Source organism: Netta rufina (genome assembly GCF_964035555.1).
Source record: "Netta rufina genome assembly, chromosome: 21".
In the NCBI taxonomy this organism is placed as follows: Eukaryota; Metazoa; Chordata; class Aves; order Anseriformes; family Anatidae; genus Netta; species Netta rufina.
The window spans coordinates 6,798,637-6,819,969 of NC_140145.1; the positions used below are offsets into that span (position 1 = coordinate 6,798,637).

General features: G+C 49.6%; 1 protein-coding gene across 1 annotated transcript; it reads right to left on the reverse strand.

Annotated features, from left to right (window-relative positions):
• Nucleotides 1-49: 49 nt before the first annotated feature.
• On the reverse strand, nucleotides 50-19,624 carry PRPF8 (pre-mRNA processing factor 8). The gene is made up of 43 exons (XM_084299677.1): nucleotides 19,563-19,624; nucleotides 19,341-19,450; nucleotides 19,093-19,261; nucleotides 18,375-18,539; nucleotides 18,056-18,274; nucleotides 17,256-17,468; nucleotides 16,859-16,984; nucleotides 16,675-16,780; nucleotides 15,819-16,009; nucleotides 15,506-15,625; nucleotides 15,246-15,435; nucleotides 14,813-14,932; nucleotides 14,350-14,484; nucleotides 14,109-14,238; nucleotides 13,523-13,719; nucleotides 13,204-13,410; nucleotides 12,951-13,114; nucleotides 12,462-12,588; nucleotides 12,146-12,338; nucleotides 11,630-11,817; nucleotides 11,177-11,415; nucleotides 10,499-10,645; nucleotides 10,024-10,234; nucleotides 9,587-9,703; nucleotides 9,255-9,502; nucleotides 8,882-9,061; nucleotides 8,249-8,384; nucleotides 7,837-8,006; nucleotides 7,403-7,532; nucleotides 7,077-7,223; nucleotides 6,693-6,853; nucleotides 5,876-6,067; nucleotides 5,055-5,292; nucleotides 4,657-4,785; nucleotides 3,952-4,065; nucleotides 3,635-3,808; nucleotides 3,187-3,380; nucleotides 2,597-2,836; nucleotides 2,372-2,513; nucleotides 1,904-2,044; nucleotides 1,432-1,571; nucleotides 1,037-1,239; nucleotides 50-359 (listed from the first exon to the last, which is right to left on the reverse strand). The coding sequence occupies exons 2-43, from the start codon at nucleotides 19,438-19,440 to the stop codon at nucleotides 205-207; spliced, it is 7,008 nt and encodes a 2,335-aa protein (XP_084155803.1). The 5' UTR covers nucleotides 19,441-19,450; nucleotides 19,563-19,624; the 3' UTR covers nucleotides 50-204.
• Between the last annotated feature and the right edge of the window lie 1,709 nt (nucleotides 19,625-21,333).

Here is a 21,333-nt window from a genome sequence, read left to right on the forward strand (position 1 = left end):
CGCCCCGTCCGGGGCTGCCCTAGTGAGGCGTTCACCTTGGTTTAAAAAAAAAAAAAAAAAGTTTATTAAAGCCACTCTACAGACGGTACAACCACCGAGACAACGCGTGCGGGGTGAACGGGGGACGAGGGGGGTGTGAGGATGGGAAAAGCAGGGGGAGGCTGTTGAATATCAACAGTACTAAGGGTGCCGGGGGGAGCAGGGCTAGGCGTAGAGGTCCTCCCGGTCGGCGGAGTAAACCTCCCCCTCCTGCAGCAGGGCGAAGTTGAGGAAGTGAGAGGGGCGATGGACTTCGTGGTAAAACTCCTTGGGGTTGGCGAGCTGCAGCTCATACTTCATGTTGGGGTCGTGGCGAACACCTGGAAGAGAGAGTCGCAGCTGAGCCAGAGCTTCCACCTTCAGCTCCCTCCTGTCCCCATCTGAAAGCCCTATCAATCAGGAGCTTAACGAAGCCCTCTGCCCTCCCAAGTGGATTCTTAAGCAGAGCGTGGAAGAAGTTTTAAACCCGCAAGTCTCCACACTTTGTGTTGCATGGCTCCCTCCCCCAGAGGCTTACAATGCCCCCGCAGTGCTTTCCTGTAGAGTAAGTCAAGCATTTTGTCTGCCAGCCTCTTCATTTCCTGACCCCTTCTGTGGCTATGGTTCACCAAGCTCATGTCCTCCTACCAGGGCTCCCTGCTACCCACCCCTACTGGGCACAGCTTCCCTTTCCCATCATCATCTCTTCTGCCTGACAGATATTAATTATTCAGTGGCAATACACCAGACACTACAATCCGGAAACACAAAATGGTCTTACGTCTGATTTCTCTCCTGCATCAGAGTTTGCCCTCTTGCTGCCTCAAATCATTAAGAACTGACATCCCTGCACTGGTACCAAGGAAAGGTCAGACCACAATGCTAGTATCCCTGCCAACTGCTCAGAGGAAGGTCAAGCTTCACAACACGTGAGGAATGCTTCGCCGAAGGAGCCATTTCCTTCTCCTCCCCAAGCTGTTTGCGTTGCCTCCCTTCCTGTCCCCTTCCCGGGGCTCACCCATGAAGTTGTAGTTCCAGGATCCTTGCGCTGGAACCATGAAGAAGCCGAGGAAGCGATCCGAGAGCAGCATCTGCACCCTCTCATAGTGGGATGGCAGGTAGCCCTTGGGGTTGTTCCCTTTGTCCGTGTTCTGCCTGCCCCACTCGTAGCCGCTCGGGGTCAGTTTGTAGGCTGTCAGGGTGCAGGAGCCCGGGGTAAAACTGAAAGGAGAGCAGAGAGATGATGCAAGTCAGATTAATCGGGGACAGAGGGAAACAAGAAATGAGCAAATGCTCCCCTTTCTGCCACATTTTTAGTTTGAGACTTCAACGTGTTCCCAAGAGCTGTGCCCTCAGCAGCCTGGCTTCTCTCCGCCCTGGCAGGGGGGACACAGAAGCCCTGCTGCCTCCCACCTGCAGGTGATGATGATGGTCTTCTCCCCGTCCCAGGAGGGGTTGTCAGCCATCACCTTGGCATGGGTGGTGACATCCTGTGGTGACAGCTGCGGGGACTCATTGGGCTGGGTGTGAATCCACCCCAGAGGTTCCATTTCCTGATAAAAAGAAAGCGAAAATCGGTTACTTTACAAAAAGAAACTGAAAGCCAAGAGAGAACCAAAAGCTGTTTAAAAACAAGACAGCTTCAAGCACGGTGCAAGGTACACGGGGACTACAGGCTTCTCCCTTCCACCTGACCCCAGATCAGGCAGACTTCAAGCTGAGACACTGAAGCTCTGCATCCACAACAGAACAAGGGCACCCTGCAGAGGTAACTGAGGTGAGTGCGTCGGGGCTGAGCGTGGCAGCAAGATTCTTCCATCGCCTTAGGTCTCTGTTAAGGAGAGGGTGATCTTCTTCCACCCTCCCTGGGAGCAGCTCAGCTCACCTTGAGGTACTCGTGCTGCGGCAGCTGCCCCGGGAGATGCACGGTCTGGTGTGTTCCCCACTGGGGCACCATCACGATGCACCGAATCTCTTTCACTTGAGGGTTGTCAGGAGGGCTCACTCCATACAGATAACCGGCAATCTAGGAACACAAAAAAACACTTTATGAGCCCAGAAGAAAACTTCCTATAACCACGTAAGCGTCAGTGGGCCTGTTCTTAGGTCCTATGGCAGGTATCTCTTGTTCAGGAGGTCCTCACTAGAACAGAAGATCATAGTTTTGTTCTGTGCCGAGTTTCCTCCCAAGTCTGGCCAAAGGAAGCCATCAGCACCTGGCTAGAACTTTTCTCAGCCAATATCAACGGTGTCTACCTCCAGCCTAGAGACAGCAGCAGGAGCTGACTGCCCAGGATTGGTGTACAACCCAGCAGCACGGAGAAGCACCACAACAGACTTGTTGCACACTCACCTGGGCCCGCAGATCTGAGATGCAGATGAATTTCTTCAACACGTTCTTGGGAAGAATGTATGTGTAGCCTGTTTCCTTTATATCGTCTGATGAAACGTAGATGTGGTTCGTTCTCAGGTGGAGGTTGGCAGCTGAAATTGCTCTGTGAAGAGGAGACAACTGTTACAGGGTGCACAGGTCCTTCCTGAGCACTCTGACCTTTTCCACTGCTGTCTGCCTCCCTACCTGACTCGCCACTCAGTCTTGGAGGAGAAAGTCTGGGTTTCGTAGTTGCTGGTTGTGGAGGTGATGATTTCGTCCCCATGTTTGTTAACGGTGCGGGTCTGCGTGGCTGTCAGTTGCGACTGCTCTTTGGTTTGCTTCTCAATTTCTGCAATCTGCTGTCTCTGCTGAGAGGGCGCAGAGATCTCCATGCCCAGGATAATGTCTCGGATCTCTGATTGTGTCAGGGATGCAACATTCACGCTGAAAGATAAAATTCACTCAAGTCAGGCACTTCAAAAATACACACCGGACCCTTCTCACGAGGGCACAAGCTTGGAACACAGTCAGGGCACTACAAAAAACGAAACCAAAACATTTTAGACAAGAGGAAGGACCAAATCACACAATGCACAGATCAGAAATCACAGATCAAGTATTTTTATCAGCCTTTCCAGAAAGCAATTAATATAACTAATTTCCCTACAACTCTGACAGTTCATTGCCAAAAGCCTTTCAAAGTCTTCTATCTGCACAAGGAGTGCTCGGGCCACACAGTATTTAGAGCAGGAAGGAAAGGCTGACAGGATTACTGCAGCAGGACAGTGGCTTACTTGTTCTTCTTGCCATAGTCAGCAAGGATCAGATCTTTCAGCTGCACCTCCACCTTGATCCATTCCTCGTCTGTCAGGGTTGGCCAGATGTGGTGAGGCTCTGTTATGGTTGTCTTGTCTGGTTTCAGAATCACTTTGGCTCGATCATTATTCACATGTAGTGCCCGGAGAATCAGAATCAAGCGGGAGAATGCCTTAGAGAAGAAAAAAAGATGCAGCTAGTTAGAAAATGTGTGTTGTTTTTTTTTTTCTTCTCCCTTTCACACCACTCCTCTCTTTGGGCACACCAACAATACATGAGAAGCGCCAGTGGAATCAATCTGAAGAAAAATCCTCGCAGACCAAGAGCAAGCGCTCTTGAGTAAATAATAGGGAAGGACTTCCGAAACCTTGGCTTTTGGTTTGTGTATCAGTGGCAAAGCAAAGTACAGACTATGCATGTCCTCACCGTGTAGGAAGAGATTGTTTTCAGCCAGTCATCATAGAGATTGAAGAGAACCATCTGGGGTTCAGTAGCTTTCAGGATGAGATCACCAAACTTCTCCACTTTCAGACAGGCCTGGAAAGGCAGCTGCAACTCTGAGCCTTTGATCACAATATTGGGGAAATCCAGCAAGTGCACCTGGAGTTTATTGAGAAGAGGAATTAACTCACCACTGTTGCAGAACATTGGGCCAGATTAAGACTTTCACGGGAACACAGAACAGTTCTGCAACCTCACAATGATTTTACAACGTCCTTAAACAACAGTGTGTACGTTGTTACCTCAAGTGGGTCCAACATGCCCTTTCGAGTCACTATGATCTGTTTAGGCTGCTCCTCCACGGGAAGCGATCGAATCAAGGCAGCCACTTCTTCTGCAGTCTTCCACTTGGCCAGCTATAAAAAGACAGCAGGGTTAGAAGAATATCTCCCTGCTCACAGCAAAGTCTCCATACTTCTGAGAATGAGAGAGGCTCAAACCAAATCCTAAAAATACATCAGAAATGTATGGCTTGTTTCAGATCAGTGACAAGGCCGAGCATTTCCCTCTCACTGGTCACAGAGGGCAGTTCCCATTCCTGGAGCTCAGTTACTCCTGACTGGCTGAGAAAAAACAGCTGATTACACCACCTCCCTGGCTTCATCACCTCAGTGTCTTTTCGCTGCACTGGATGTTCATCCAAGAGCAATGTGATTTGCTGCAACAGTCAGCACAGCGCTGTTTCTCAAGTCCTGCTTGTCGACATAGGCTCTGTACACCCCAGAGCCTCAAAAACCTTGCAACATCAACGCCTGCTTTCTTACTTCTTTATCCCATGCAAACGTTTGCCAGAGCACAGGTTACACACTGACAATTGGAGCTCCAAACCTGTTGGGAGGCGGGAAGCTAAACACCTTCACGATGCCTTCTACTCAACTGTATATTCCAAGACACCAGAGCCCAGCCCTGCCTCACTGCCCAAAGCACAAAAAGCAGGCAGGCCCCACCTGTCCCAGACGCTTCTGTCCTGCCCACACAGATGTATGGATGATCTTCAGGAAGAGCTGTCCGGTCCTGGGATTGAAGATGAAAATGGCTCCGTTGATAGGTTTTGTGGTCAAATTCCCTTCAAAAGTCTGAGGAAACAAGTGAAAGTTGAGTGAGACGAATGCAGCTTATCCACACACTTGCACAACAACTGACTTGCCACATGCTTTGAGCAAGAACTGTACTAGAAACTGTACTGGAAACTGAAACTGGAAAGAGCTGCTCTGTGCACATTGCAGAAAAAAAGTAGGCCCATGCTGATTCCTAGTTTTCCATCATGCATGCCTCCACAATCATCCCCAGCAAAGGACATTTACAGTCCTTATTCCTTCCCTCTGAAGGTGCCCCCTGGCCTCACCTTATGAATGGTCACTCTGTACACGTTGGTGTCATCCACAAACCAGATGATCTGGTTGGAGAAGAGCTCTCCATAGTTCTGAGAGGAAAGGTACGGTTCTGTGGGCTCAGATGAGTACAGCTGCAACCCCTTGCGGATTCGTTCTCTCAACACATACAGCGCAGGATTTGCCTTCATAATTTTGGCCATAGCCTGCTGGATCAGAGGTTTGCTCCCAGGGAACCAGTTCCCATACGCACTGAAGAAGAAAACAGACAGAAACAGTTGTTGCTATCGGCTCTAAGATGATGCAACAACAGCTATGCACAAGTCCTGCCATGCAGCAGCCAGGCTCCTTTCTGCGGGCTGATAACTAACTTCTGCGATGTTCTTGGAGCTGTTCACCTATAGCTTTTCCCTATGCTTCCTCTCAGTGAGAAACTAGAGCACACACATGTTGTGATCTCAGAAAGGTTTCATCTTCTCTAATTGGCCCACTGGAGAAGTCTGCTTTAAACGACATAGCCCTAGTTCCCCCCAGTGAAGAACAGTTGCCCCCTTTCGCAGACAGCTTTTAAACAAGGCCTGTCCCTGACCTCCAGGAGCAGTCTGGCAGAGAACCCCTAAGAAAACAACTGATTAGTGAACTGGGAGGACGGAACCATTGTTACAGCAGACATCAGTGACAGAGCTGCCTAGATGCCTCATCCCATTCAGTGCCTACCTCCAGCTTCTGCCTTCCTCCCTCACACCCTTGCCTGGACTGCAGCCCAATTCAGAGATGCAGTAAGACATCCAGGAACTACCAATTACAGTTAAAATACAGACGGTGCAGATCTTACCTGTGCAAGTTATAGGCCAGATCGATGGCAATGAGCACACCGGTGGGAGATGGATAGATACTCATGTTGTCTGTAGTGTAGTCCAGGAACTTGGCTCTTGCGTAGCGCTCAATATCATGGGAATCATAATCTCCCCAGCGCAGCTGGATATCAATCCAGTACTTCTGAGTGGTGGTGCTGTCCATCACATCTCTAAGGAGAAAGCAAGCCAGAATAACTTATCTGGCACAAAACTCTCAGGCAATTGCTACTTATCTCTTTGGCAGAGAGTAACTGCTACCAAATCTGATTACTGAAGCCGGCTGCTGTCTGCATACGTTCCTGAAAAGAAAGTTTCCACTGCTCTCTTCACACAGCATCTGAATGCAGAAGCTGTTAATAATGCTACATGGCTACTCATCTACTGCACAATGAGCAGCATCTATCCCAGGGAATGTCTGCTGAGGATTCAATTAAGTGAACACAGCAGAGGTGCAGGTAAGTGTCCAGTTTACTCCACACCATGGGCCCAGGATGGCACAGCTCCCCGGAGTTTCCTGAAGAACTACTCAGAGCTCCTGAGGCTGGGCTCATGGTAAAGGGCAAATGGAAGAGGGAAGAGCAGCAGAGATGCTCTTCATGTTTTCCAGAAGGCAGTGCTAGAGGTGTACCAACCACCTACCCAAACTAGCCCTGCTCTTTGCCAGGTGTTATCGTGTCCTCCTGGGTCCCCAAAGAAAACCAAAGGTGCCCGAGAGAGATCCTCCAGCTGAGGATGACAGCCTCAGCAGCTCCTTCTCTGCAGCTAGATCAAGGACAGAGAAAGGGAAGCACTTACTTGGAATCTGCAAGCAACGATGGACGTGACACATTCCACTTATATGAAGCGAAGAGAAGGATATCTGCACACGAGGAATTCATCTTGTATGACTTCCTGGGATGGATTGTCTCTTTCTGCACTGTCTCAATCTCCAGAGCATCCAGCTCTTGATCAAACACCTGGGGAAAAGGCAGTCAAAGGTGAGTTGTGTTCAAACAGTCTAGCTAAAAGAGTCTACCCTCAGCAAAGACCTGGCAGATGCCCAGGAAAATCTAGTTTCCTCCCCTTCCCTACTGAATTGCAGGAGGAGTAGCCTTGCTACTGTTGTGAGCAGGAGGCTGTTGGTACACAAGGAACATGTCTGCAATGCACAGAAACAAACCTTGTTCACGTACTGCTCACCTGACACAAATCCATTACAATGCTCTCATGGATCTTTTGCCACAAGTGAGCTCGGAAAATCTGAATGAGAGAAATCTTCAGCGTGGGGATCTTGCCATGCATAAAGATACCTGTCAAATCCAGCTGCACCTGAAACCCAACATACACCTGCAAAGGAAAAACAGCTGTGAGAACAGGCAACAGCACAACTGGTCAAGTTTAGAGAACAGAACTGCTCCTGTTGAGGAGGCTTACATCTACAGTTCATCTGCAAGAGGAGTTCTGAAGGATTTGTTAACTGCTCTCAACTCAGCAGAAGTTTCTACAGGCAAGCTCCAGATACTTACATTGGCTCTGTTAATGGTAGGAGACCACCACAGAGTGAATCTTCTGTTTGGAATCTGATTCAAACCAGATCTCTGGGCGTTTGTCAGCTTCTTCCACTTCATGGACTCCTCAAAGCCACTGGCCTTCTCCCTAGAAATGACAATCAATCGCGTCATCACAGCTGACTGCCACGCACCACATATAATAGAGGCATGGAACAAGCACACCAGGAGTGAGAAAGACTGCTTCAGGGAAATAAATTTCCATGAATTCACATGTGAAAATTCAGTCAGAGCACAATTCCGGGTACCCTTCACAACTGAGCTGTACAATGCACTTCTGGAAAACAGAACACACTCAAAGCAGGATCAGTACAGCTTGAGCCATGAACTCCTCCCGGGTGCATCACTAAGCTCCAGTTTGCATGACAACGCCAGATGAATGTTTCTCTTACCAGAACAGACCCTCCCACGTGGGGAAGTAAGTGCCCTTGAAGAGAGTGTGCTCCAGGATGCCCTCCACTCCACCAAGGGCCTGGATCATATCCGTGCGGTAGTTGTTCAGGTTCCAGAGCTTCCCGTCGTGACGTTGATGTGTCCACCAGAACGGGTTCTGTTTCAGGACCTGTGAAAAACAGCCCACAAGTGAGCAGCTTTGCATTCAGATCTCTTAACTGTGCTGCGTTAATTTTAGGAAGCAAGATGATGATGCCAGCTAACAAGTGAAAAACCTCACATACTCTGTCCTGGAAGACACAGCTCATCTGCAACGTGAATTCTGCCAGTGCTATTGGGCAATGCAGGCTGGGCAAAATCTAAGATCAAGTCTGAACTTCACAATCAGCCAGAGAAAGTCCCTGTCAATACCTGATACTGTTTGAAGTCAGTCCTGACTCTCCATCCTTTATCATATGCTAGGGTGTGCCGGTCCTTCTGGAAAAGTGTGTTTATACGAGGAATCCCCCTGTCCCATGAGTCCTCCAGATCTTCCAGTGTCAGACGCCTGAAGAAAAGACAGCCCCCACACTTTGTTACATCTCCATTTTATGACAACACATTAATGAATATTTCAGTTGATGAGATCAAAGAAATGATACAGACCTCAGGGCTCTGGCAGGAGGTTCTAAAATGCCAAGCACTCAAGAGGCTCAAAGCTTCCACAGCTTTTACTGTGAACAGGCTGATATCAAACAGCCAAAAGGAAAAGCTTGCCCTTGTAAGTGAGCAGAACTAGCTGCACAAACGGGTCTGATGTCAGCTTTTCCTGGCACCATCTGGCATATCATTTATCTTAAACTGTGCCATGGGTGTGCTATCTGTTTGCAGAGCCCATGCCTCCTCCAGAGGTAAGACTGCAGCTCTGCAGGCAGCCTGTAACGTATATCACAGACCCAACAAGGTCTGCAGAACCCTGAGACAGCAGCAGACCTCACACCACTGCCTGCCCCCGCCCAGCTGAGATGTGATTGCACATGGAAACGTGTTCATGGAAACGTGTACCTGTTCTGGGCTATAGCCTCCTGTCGTTTGAGGGCATATTCTGCCCATACTCTCTGAGAGTCGATGAATTCACTCTCCCATGGCTGGATGTAACGATACAAATTTGGGATGAGCTGGTCCTCCTCATGACTCATTCCTGAGCGGAAGTGAGTAATGCCGACGTCTGTCTGCTTGGACCACCTGGAGCGAAGAGGCAGAAGAGTGAGGTGGGAGCAATGGGACATTGCAAGTCACGTTGCCATGACCTACTGTGAAGACAACCTCTCTCTTTACCAAGTCACGCTTTAGCATTCTCAGATATTTTTATGGCAAAGAATTATTTATCAGAACATGCAAACCTTGTGGGCATTTAGGATAGGGCAGCACAACTCACCTCAGGTCAGACTGTGGGATGAGAACGTGGCCCATGGAGAGCATGCCCAGCCCTCCCAGCTCTTTAGGGGTGTAAAACACCACCGGTGGGAAACGGCTAGGCATCTTGGAATTCAGCCCAATTTTGATTCGAGTCTGGATTTTGTTCTCGCACTTCACCAGCAAATCAAGCAGCTCCTGAGTATTCACAACAGCTTCCCGGAAATACGTCATCAGGCCAATGAGAGCTGTGTTCCACTTGTTGACAATCTAGGAAGGAAAACAAGGGCTCGGTTCTCAGCCTGTTCCCCAAGCATCTGCAGAAAGCTCTCTCACACCTTTCTCCCACCTTACCTTAGTGAAGGTTGTAGAGCCAGAGGCCATGAGGATCTGCCTCACTCTGTTGTGAAACCTCTGCATGGACTCGTCATCCACACGCAGGAAGCACTGGGCTGTGCGCTCCTTGGTGACCTGCAAGAGCACAGGGCTATCAGTTCCTTCCTGGGAGCCCTCCATCCAAGACAAGGCAAGCAATAAAGTGAGCTCTTGCCATCAGGGATTCATCAAACATGAAAGGCAACAGGCTGAACAGCACCTCTACAGTTTTGGATCCCCCCCTCACCCCTGACCAAGGATTCCCCATCCCTCACTGAGTTCCTTTTAGCTCTACCTGCCACTGGTCCCAGGAACACAGCTGGTAAATGCAGACCCCCCCCCCAGCAGGTGTAAGCCCTGCTCTGATGCTAAGAGTCCCAGCAGGGCCTCCTCTCCCAGCCTAACTCTTACCCTACCTCATTCTGCAGGTTCCAGACACCGTCCTTGTGGGTGAACTCCTCGTAGCTGGTGCGACATTTGGGCAAAATACGGCACTCAAAACCACACATGTTAAACAACAAATTGGGGTTGTCCTTGCTGTAAACGGAGACGAAGCTGTTCTCCCATTGTACTGTGGTGACTGATCGAGGCAGGCGGTTCTTGATATCCCAGAAAACAGCACGACCCCTGAAAAACAAGGCATGCACAGTGAGGCCAGGCTGTCTGTTACCACGGTGAAATACAAACTGGGCAAGCTTTCAGGGCTTTCTTAGCACCACAGTCTCTCACATCCATCATCCACTGTCAGAATTATGGCACAAACCTCCTCATTTCATCTTTTTTTTTATTTTTTTTTTCCTGAGCACCTGTCTGCCAGGCTTCAACACTTATTTATCACAACTAATTTTCCCACCACCCTGCTCCTTGTTTTTTCCAGCTTGCAGCACTTACAGGTTGACATCATGTTTCATGAGGCGCATCCGAGCATCCCGGGGCCAGCACTTCTTGTTGTTGTAGCCTACGATGTTCTCGTTGTTGGGATCTGGATGCTCTGTCAGGTAGCGCTGAATCAAGTCTCTTGCCTCATCTGCTGTAAACCTGGAAACGCGCAGAAGAGAAGCTGGAGTTATATGACCATCTTGTCAGACCACCACTCTGCCCACAAAGATTAGGACCTGCTTAGGGATAAGTTGATTGCTGTTGCATGTCTGAAGCTAACTATCCAATTCCTCCATCTTCCCACTGAAAGGGACTTCAGTTTCATTAGCACAGACCAACCCTTGACTGGGTTATCTTTCCATGAACAGACACAAAACGTTACATCCACTTGCTAGGAAGCCCCAGGAGGCTTATTTAGCTGTGGAAAATCAATTTGACTTTTGATGTTGCTTTTCTACTGATTCAGCAAAGCTCTCCTCTTAATATCGTGAACTGGGAAAGCAAGAGGAGGCATTTGGACACCCAATTGTTGCGGAACATCTGTTAGTTGAAGTATTCCCAATATTTCTTAGCAGAGTTGAAAAAAAATCCTGGAGTAGAAGCATACTAATTCCTACTTTCACAACATCCACTGCAAGATGCCAGAACAAAAGTTAAGCAGAGGAAAGCAGGGCCCTGTGGAGCTCTCACCTGAAGAAGATGTGAATGCGGTCGATGTATCTGCAGAAAAGGCGGATGGGATGGGCCACCTCAGTGGCAATGTCTTGGAAGCTGAGGAAGTCGTTTGGCATCTGGGGAGGCCCAGCCATTTCGCTGGCACGGTGCAGGCCCAGCACCAGCAGGTCCATCACAAGCCCGTAATACTGGACAATGAAGGAAGCAAACTGCAGCCCACGAATAATCCCATAGGAGTTGGTGTGATTCATGTCCTGAGTAACAGAAGGAAAAGGGTGAGAACCTGACTGGCACAATACACCAAAAACCTTTGTGTGAGCAGCTGCTTTTCACCAGGATCCAGTACAGTTTCCTTACTCCCTAATCACTTATTTCTTTGCCAAGCCTTGTGTCCCCCCTCCTACCCATGGGTCTCAGATTTCTGAATTTTACAGTCCACACCCCCCCTTTTCTGACAGTAATCATCACCTTGTAGTTGATGACCACGTTGTTTTTGGCTGTCATGTAGTCAGCGATGTTGTGATCAACAATGAGACGCAACAGCCTGTTGAGCAACGTCAGGTCAATCTTTTCATACATCTTCTCAAATCGAGATTCCAGCATGACGTTGCATTCACCTTCACTTGTTTCCCAAACATCCTGCAGGTTATTAATGCCTGAGGAGACAAACAAGCACGTCATGTTAGCTGACAAGGCAATTCTCAGAGTGCAGAAGCACCATTCTGGGCATGGAAAATCAGCGTGCTTCCTGTAACACCTGATTTGCAGCCTCCGTTCCCTCCAATCCATCCAGAAATTGAAACAGAAATACACAGTCAACCACAAATGCTATGGTTAACCTACAAAATACAGCTTTTGAGCCTAATAACTAACTGTACTATTGCTGAGTTTTCATATTTGCAACTTTCAGACAAGGGGATTCTTAAGCAGCAAGCTCACATTAACAGAACTCATTTTTATCAGGGAATACAAGCCCTCACTAACCTTGGCACCACTTGTACACTAACAGTGGAGGAGGTTCGGTGTCAGCAGGTTTGATCCAAGGAGGGAAGAGTCTTCGCTTATCAGCCTCGTACCACAAATACTGATCCAGATAAGCATCTGTGATTTTCTCCAAGGGCTCAACGTCATAAACAGGAACCAAGTGGCTGTAGAGATCCATGAACTCAATACCCACCTAAAAAAGAGAAGGTAAAGCTGAAGCCTGCATTTACAGAAAACACCTGTCAAGTCTCTTGATAGTCTTGGTAGCACACAGCTTAAGTTTTTAGTGTTCTCTGGCTTTGACCAGGATGCTCACCTCCTTGAAGGCTCTCTGAGTTAAAAGGTGTCGCTTGATTCTGGACAGAGCTTCATGAGGATTATCGTAAGCCTGTTCAATCAAGCCCAACTCCTCTCTCTGCGACTGATTCAGGCGAGATTTCACACTGCAAGTGATAAAGAACAGCTCACACACCCAAGCATGAACAAAACTAATGGCTGCTGCATTAAATCAAAGACAGCATCAACCAAGTGGGTCAAGACAAGATCTGTAATTCTTCACAATCCACATTCCCCAGCTGCCCAACAGCCCCCAGAAACATGGCATTGTTTTTCCCCAAGTGGCAGAGTCCATGAAGAACCCCCCGGCAGCCTTGGCAGCACCACAACCTACAGCCTTTACCTGGCCATCAGGGTCAGTTTTACGGTGTACTCAATTTCAGGAATAACGGACAACAAAACTTTCAGAAGCCCTTCCCAGTGCAGATGTCTGACCCTTGGCAGAACTCAGTCACTTCCCAACGCTTACCTGTAAGCTTCCTTCAGCCTCTCCAGAGCTAATATGAGCAACTTGGTGTCATGCTTGTAGGACAGAGGTGGGAATGGAATGGGTGAGAACCTCCTGCTTTCCAGCCAGTGCACTGTGGTTGTGTACACAGCAACAGCCTCTTCTGCTGTGATGTAAGGCCCATCCTGCACAACCACGACAACATGATTAGTCAGTGAAAGCCTGCTTATAAAAACAGCACAAATTTAGGCAACCTCAGGCAGGACCAAAGTACCTTCAAGTAATTATGCTGTCGTTCCTGCTCAGCTTTTAAGTAGAGTCTGGTCAGCCGGCCCAGATTCTTCTTACAGACAGTCTTGTCCACAGTGGCACCGCGACGGATACGCTCTCTATTGTAGTGAGCTGTATTTGTCCACCAGTCAGCTTTTGCCTTCACGTACCTCAGGATCATGTTCTCAATAGGAGTGGGCAGCCCAGGAACCTGGGGAGGGACAGTAATATGAGGGAAACAGGAGCGGGAACCTTAATGAGAGCAGTTCACCCTAAGAGATGTTATAATTGAACTGAAAAGAAAGGCCAAGCGAGGGACTTACCTTCCAGGGGATGTTGGCCTTCCAGCACCGCCAAGCCTCGCTCAGATGCTGCAGGATGGTTCTGGCTTTGTTCTGTTTGATCCCTTCTGGCATCATGTCCAGAATGTCATGCATAACGGCTGCCCTCAGCTCCAGATCAAAGTGAGACTCCACGCGCTGCTTTGTGACAGTCTTTGCTACACCCTTTGAGTGACGGCCTGCAGAAAACAAGGTACTTCAGCAGTTCAGACATTAGAAGAGGGCAGTGCCCCTCTTCTTTGTATTAAAGGAGTGTCCTGCAAAGAGGTGCAGGGTATCTGAAGAAGTTTAACTGCTACAACATTACTGATGAGTTTGGAATAATTGATCAGGGTGCTACAGACCCCAGAGCACTACGGATCAGAGAATCCCACTTCCATTTATAATCTACTGTGGGGGCATTGGTCTTGTAAGAGCTCTAAACAGGACAATAGCTGCTGGGGCTGACAAGGAACACGGACTCAAATCACCACTTGAAACAGAAACCTTGAGTTTAAGCTAGCAAGTAAACAGCATTAATCTTTAGCAGACAATCCTCCCATGTCCGAGATTTACACAGTGTGCTGACCTTCAAACTGCCTGGCTAGCAGATTCCCCAGCCAGCGTTCCAGCAGTGGCGTGATGCCCCTCATGAAGAACAGCCACACTCTCCAGCCTGGAGCCCAGAAGCCACAGCCAGGACCTTTGCCCACAGGCCCCTGGAAGAAGAGAGGCACGGTAACAGGAGGTCATTTATGGACACTCCAGGATCCATCCCCTCTCGGTCAGTTTACTTGGGGTCACCACCTCATCAGAGAAGTGGAACTTACTGTGTTAAACCTGTAGTAGATGAGATGTTTCAGGTCCTTGCACATGCGAATCTGCCTCATCAGTTTGTACTTGTATCTGTACATTCCTGTCAGCTGACCTACATGGGCAAAGATGTACTGCAAGCCATCTGCCAACTGAAACACAAGGAGCACAGTCAGAGATAACAATCAACACTGCACACATTGCCTCAAGAAGCCAGGCTTATTTTGCAGCTGTGAGGAGAGTGTATTAGGCTGTGCAAAGCTCCCACCAGTCACTCATGCAATCATCAACTCTTATGAACTAGAATAACAGCAGAATTTCACTCAATGCCAAATGCTTTCTTTGCTTCCCTCTTTTTTGTAACACTGCAACAGTCATTTTGTGCATCCCATATAAGCCCATCCAGATATTCCATTCCTTCTCTCAACTTCCCCTCTCCACCTTTAAAAGGAAACAAGGAAAATAAAGAATCAAGCCTACCTGAAACGCATCCACGTTTCCCAGTCTGTACTGGACGTGGCTGTCCACCACCAATTTAGTCAGGCGCAGGACCTCTCGGCACAGATGGAAAGCGTTACCGAAACGGGATTTCTTCCTTTCCTGGAAAAGGAAAGACGAAGATTCAGGATTTCATAGAACCACAGAATCTGAGAATATCCAGAGTTGGAAGGGACCAATGAGGATCACTGAATCCAACTCCTGGCTTCACACAGGACCACCTAAAAAATCAGACCATGTCTGAGAGCACTGTTCAAGTGCTTCTTAACTCCAGCTAAGAGTCGAACAGCTCCAATTTGGTCAGTCTGTACAGCAACTGACCAACTGAGTCACTGTGTTCACTATTACTACACCAGCTACTTAAAAACCTTCAGGTATACTTTACTCTTGAGTAGAACAGCACATAGACCGATACCTTGGTGGTGAGGGTCTTCACTGGCTTCAGGTTGAAGTTGTAATCTAAGTGAAGGTAGTTCAGGTTCTTTCTGTGGATCAGCAGGTTCAGCATGTTGTAGCCCTGGCGACACACCTGCAGGCCTACTTCCACCCAGTCCAGCTTCGTTGACTGGAAAAACTTTGTAGCCTTGAAAGAGCGGAACAGGTACCTGGGGAGAGAAGAGACTAACATCAGCTGCATCCCCTACAGCAGCTCCTCCTGAACAGGCCCTTGCTTACCTCTTCTTCTGGGCCTTGGGGGGTCTGTGCTTGAGTGCGTTCAGAACGTAGTATTTCAGAAGCTTCTGATAGGAGACTCGCACTTTCACTGGCTGGCCTGCTGGGCAGTGCTCACGATACCTAGGGATAAAATAGATTTCAAATTTCCAGGTAACTCACATTCCTTATAAAATGATAAGTCTCCAGAAAGCCTCCTGAAATCTCCAGAAGCCAGCCACTCACCCACCACACGATCTCTTTATTTTATTTGTATTGTAATGTAATAATAATGTCACAAACACTAGAACACCCTTTTCCCCTGGGAAGAACTCACCAGTTTTTGACCAGTGGGATGTCAAGAGCTCTCCGAGTCCTCCCAGACCTCAAGTTGAAGGGTCGTGGGGCCCAGAGCAGGGCAATGCCGTTGGCCGTGTTGTCTGTGTAGAGTGGAGTGTCCTTCAGGAAAGGTTCCACAAACTCTGGTAACTCAAACTCTTCGTCATCATCAGGCAGTGGCTCCTGACTCTGAAATACAGAAAACATGCAACACGTTGTGGATGGGGCATCCACAACCCCTCTGGGCAACGTGTTCCAGTGCCTCACCACCCTCTGAGTGAAACCTCCTAACCTCTAATCTTCCCTCTTTTAATTTAAAACCATCTGTCCTTGTCCTGTCAATATCTGATTGAGCAAAAAGTCGCTTTCCATCTTTTTTTAAGCCCCCCTTTAAGTACTGAAAAGCCACAATGAGGTCACCCTGCAGCCTTCTTTTCTTTAGGCTGAACAGCCCCAGCTCTCTCAGCCTTCCTTCACAGGAGAGGTGCTCTAGCCCCCTGATCATCTTCATGGCCCTAAAGGCTGGCTACTGGACCCTGAGCTAGGTGTTACAGAGGTAAATTAGGGAAATGTCAGCTCCATGAAAAAGATAAATAGCCTATGAGACAATACTAAAACAACACTGTTATTTAGGCATTGAACTTTATCCTCGAGATGAAAGGAAACATCTTTGTGCAACTACAAAAAAGACAACAGTAACTACATTTTTGTTTTTGTGAAAGAAAGGCTTATGTTTTCTCCTGAAATATGTACGCACCTGCGCCATTATCAGAAACAAGATTATAAAAAGATGCTAAAGCCCAAACACCTCCACACATGCAGTTTATCAGAGGCTCTCCTGAACACTGACTCACCTTAACGGAATGTCTGTGTGAAATGGGGTTGATCAGGGGGTCGAAGTAAAAAGCTGGGAGATCGGGATCTTCGGTTTTAATGAAAACAACGTTGGGAGTATGATACCTGCAACACAGAACAAATTATTAGAGCATCCCAATGGCTTCCTTCTCCTCTCCCTGCTCTCGAGACTGCTGCACTTACCAGGTCAGGTGGACGTGGTGGGGCAGGTTATTGTACAGGTACGGGAAAGCAATTTTATACTCTGTCCTGATGGGCTGCCTGATGATAATTTTGTTGATGTCATTAAATTCATTCCAGTCTTCATCCCTCAAATGAGAAGAAAAGAAATTGTCATACCAGCACTCGAGAAGACAGAAACACAAATATTTTTGACCAAAGATGCAGTATCTGTGCCCTTCCTTTAGCCTTCTCTTCATCCTATGAATCACTCGGTGTCTAAAGCAACAAGCACATCACAGACAATGATAAACCTGAGCAAAGACCCAGAATTATCTCACCCAAGGCAAGGCACATAACAGATTAGCCCTCATGACCCTTCAGGTAATTACGTATCTTTCCTCCAAAATCGAACACTTACTGAAGATTGATATCTCTAACGAGAGGCTCGAACTTGGGCCCTCCAGGAATAGCCATGTTCAGTGCCTTGGAGGTGAAGAACGCTTTCAGGTCAAACAAATAGAAGTAGTTGTCATCCACCAGGTCGGTGAGCAGCTGATTTGCCAGCCGGTACAGCGTGGACATCATGGGCAGGGTGAACTGCCACCGCTGGTACGTGGAACCATTGACATACCTGCAGGGAAACAGAACGGGACGCTCACTGTACAGCCAGAAGACAACTGGTCCCGTACTAAAGGACCACAAATAACCCAACACCTTTCTCTGAATGCCATTTGCAGAAAATATTAAGGACAGCCAACTCCTGCCCCCTCCTAGACAGAAAGAGACGCTGCAGGATTGCTGAGAACTTTTATGGATTACAACTGTCCAGTTCCTTGCCTCAAACTGAGGCACCAACATCTGAAGTCATATACAGGAGCTTCTCGTAAGTGCACTCTTAGTAACCACCGACTCAAATCCCAACTAGACAATCCAGGTTTCCATCTCAGGCACAGCAAGACACATCAGAGTTTCAGCAATTACCCATGAAGAGACAGACAGACTTTGTTTGCCCTCCCTAGATGCTGAAGACCGAGGGATGGCTTTACAGTGGTCAGATTCCCCCTCCTATCCTTGAGGGACATTTTTCTCCCCACACCAACATCACACATAGCCCAGTGTTGCACAAGCAAAGGTTTTATACCACTACATACAGGTAATTTATGTAGTGAATAGTGTTTGTTTCCCACTCCCAACCCCTCACTGGGTTGTGCTACGTACTTCCTGTTGTCTTTCAGCGGCTGGTGGTCGTAGAACCAGTCTAGCACAGGGGCATCTTCCTCTGGATCCAGCTCAAGCTGAATTGCTTCCAGGGGCTCCACATCCAGGATGTTATCGGCATAATCCAGAGGTGGCTCTTCGTCATCAAACGGGGGGAACCTCATCCTCTTGAAGTGACGCCTATCCCTCTTCTCTCGCCTCATCATAATCCACATCGACCTGGCAGAAACCAGAGGCTGTCAGGCACCGCTTTTATTGTGGTATCAGCGTGGGACTTTGCTCACAAGATCCCACCGGGGTTAAGGAAGGCAGCACTTACCCCCACTGCGCGATGTACACCGGCTCTATGACCCAGGGAATCTCATTCACAAAAGAGATGGCTCCGGTGATGTGGTACAGGACTGGAACGTCTCTGATTTGCTCCCACGGCATGGGCATGTTCTCCAGGAGCTTCAGAACAGCATGAGGCATGTACTTCAGAGCACTACAATCAGAAATCAAGGAGTATCACAGTTAGAAGAGATCTCATGAAAACAGGCATTTGTCTGCTGGAAGCCCTCTCACGTGTACATCCACCAGCCCTGAAAACCGCTCAGCTAACCTGCTCCTGAAGGCCTCCAGTGACAACACCGCAAACTTCCCCTTCTATCCTTGCGCTTCACTGATCTCATTACCAGAAAGTTTTCTACCGGTTGGTTTCACAGAGATCATTACATGTTAAAAACATCCCATCAAAAATATTTTTGTATATTAATATCTTGTATATTAATCATCCCAAACCATATTGACTACTTGATGCTCCCCCCCAAGACCCTCTCAGGATTCAGCACGGTGTTTTTTTCTCAAAAACTTAAAGCAACAAAATCCTTTGCTGATCCTCTTCCTCACTGCCATCCTAGTACAACTGCCTGGCCTGCTACGCTGCTTTCTGTGCCCAGCTGACACTGAGGGAAGGAGGGCGGGCTCTCCCTTCAGCGAGCACCCTCAGCACGGCAGCAGCTCCCGGCGCATCCCCCGGGAGCGCGGCTGTCCCGTACCCCAGGTAGACGCGCTTGTCGTGGCGGAACTTCCTGTTGGTCATGTCGCCGTGGTCGCGGATGATTTTGCGGACGTGCTCGGGGGGCATGTCCTCCTTCTGCGCGTCCACGAAGCCGAATTTCCTCTTCTCGGCGTAGCGCTTGGCCTGCAGCTGCTGCCATTTGCGGGCTGCGGAGACACAGAAACCAAAACACGGCGTCAGGCCGGGCCGGGCCCACTCGGCAGGCCGCGGCCGGCCCTCACCCACCTTTCTCCTGCAGCTTCTCCTCAGACATGTAGTCGGGCAGCGGCGCCAGCGGGCTGGGCACCGGGGCGCAGGCCCCGCGGTACGGGAACACGGCGGCCATGGCGACGGACCTGCGGGGAGACGCACCACGGGCTCACGGCGGGGTCCCGACCCCCTCACGAGCCCCCTCCGGACCCTCCCGGGCCCTCCCGGGCCCCCCCCCGGTTCCCGGTCCCCCCTCACCGCTGCCCCGCGCTCCCCCCCCGCAATGGCGGCGCTGCCCCCACCACCGCCGCGCCTCCGAGGCCCGGATGTGGGCGGGGCGCGCGGCCTTGCGGTCTGTCCAATCGGCGCTCGCAAAGCCTGACGGACAGCGATCCCAGCCCGTCAGAGCGCGGGGAAGGGTGGGGAGGCGGGGCAAAGAGAGGGAAAGGGGAAAGAACGGTGCTCGCGGTGCGCTTCCCGTGGGGGGGAGGGTCCCGCCTTCTGCTGGTTTTGATTGGTGGAGAGGAGAGCGGTGACAGCTCGGAGCGGGCTCTGATTGGATAATCACGGGCGCGATGCGGCCTGCAGCCCCTGGCCCTGGGCTTGGGGCCGTGAGGCACCCCCAAAGCTCGCCATAAAACCCCCAAATCCTGACTGCTGGAGGAGCCCTGCGGGGCCATCCGGCCCAACCACCCCCTGCCAGCACTGCCACCACTGCAGCGTGTCCCCAAGCACCACCAACCTGCCCCTAACCGCCCCCAGGGATAAAACACGTCCCCAAGCACCACACCTACACAGCCCCTAAACACCCCCAGGGGCTGTGGTGGCTCCACCACCTCCCTGGGCAACCCGTCCCAGTGCCTGGCTGCTCTTCCTGAGCAGAAATGTCTCCTCATTTCCAACCTGAACCTCCCCTGGCACATGAGGCCATTCCCTCTGGTCCTATCACCAGTTATCTGCAAAAAGAGGCCAACCCCAACTCCATACACCTTCCCTTCAGATGAAACCAATAAGCCCCTCTTCTCCAAACTAAACACCCTCAGTTCCCTCAGCCATTCCTCACAGGATTTGTGTCCCAGAACCCTCACCAGCTCCGTAGCACTTCTCTGGACACATGGCCCTGGTGTGGGCAGCGCAGAGCGCACGTTGGTGCTCTGAGACTCCCACAGGGGCTGTGGGAGCAGCTCCTGCAAAACCGTGTGAGTGGGTAAAACCAAAGGGAAGGCACTGGCAGGCAGCTCTGAGAGGATCACAGCCATGTAACCACCACCCGCAGTGACACACCACCAAGGAGGTGCTTGCAGCACCTGCAAGTGCCACTAACAGCATAAGCAGCTTTGGCCAAGCATTGTTCTCTGGCCTCCCCCTACCCACACACATTGTTCGTCTTTTTCTGTGTGTGTTTCTGTGCCCATATTTTCCTCCTCAAAACTAGTGCTGCCTGCTCCTAGCAGCGTGTGGCCCGTTGCTTCAGCCCGTCCCTCAAACCAGATTTAGAAATAACATTCTACCTCAAGATTTTGAGGCAAAAGGTTATTTGCCACGCATACAGCACAACAGATCCAGTGCATTTCTGAAAACAAATACACATAACCCTGACTGGGGTAATCCTGCCCTGCTATGTGGTGCTGGGCTGTTGGGAAGAGTTCAGTGTGGGAGAATAAGTGAGGGAAAAGGAAAAGTGTATGTGTATGTGTTAAAACTTCTAATTCCTTGTTCCAGGAAAGCCTGAGGTACATGCAGAGCAAATTGCAAGGCTCCTTCTTGCTTTGCTGCAACCAGTATCAGGAATGAGAGCAGCAAAGCCATGAGATCCATACCCTGCGTGCGACTGCCCTTCAGCCTGCCCTATTTCTCAGCAGGCACTTTCCTCACCCTGTGGGTTGCGAATGCCTGCAACCCTTCCCAGGTGCCAGCCTGCAGAAAGTGCACCCTCCCTCGCCTCAGGGAACAGGAGAAACCTTAATCTTCCTCCATAGAAAGGAGAGGGAACAAAAATCCCTGGAGAGGTAGTCTGGGCCAGTGTATG

Bases quoted from the DNA above. Each gene is read 5' to 3' on its own strand.
- PRPF8 (XM_084299677.1), bottom strand. From the start codon at position 19,440: ATGGCCGCCGTGTTCCCGTACCGCGGGGCCTGCGCCCCGGTGCCCAGC. The intron at 2,837-3,186 runs GTAAGCCACTGT...TTTATCTTTCAG, and splicing joins GACTATGGCAAGAAGAACAA to CGTGAATGTTGCATCCCTGA. The intron at 1,240-1,431 runs GTGGGAGGCAGC...CTCTCCTTTCAG, and splicing joins ACCATCATCATCACCTGCAG to TTTTACCCCGGGCTCCTGCA.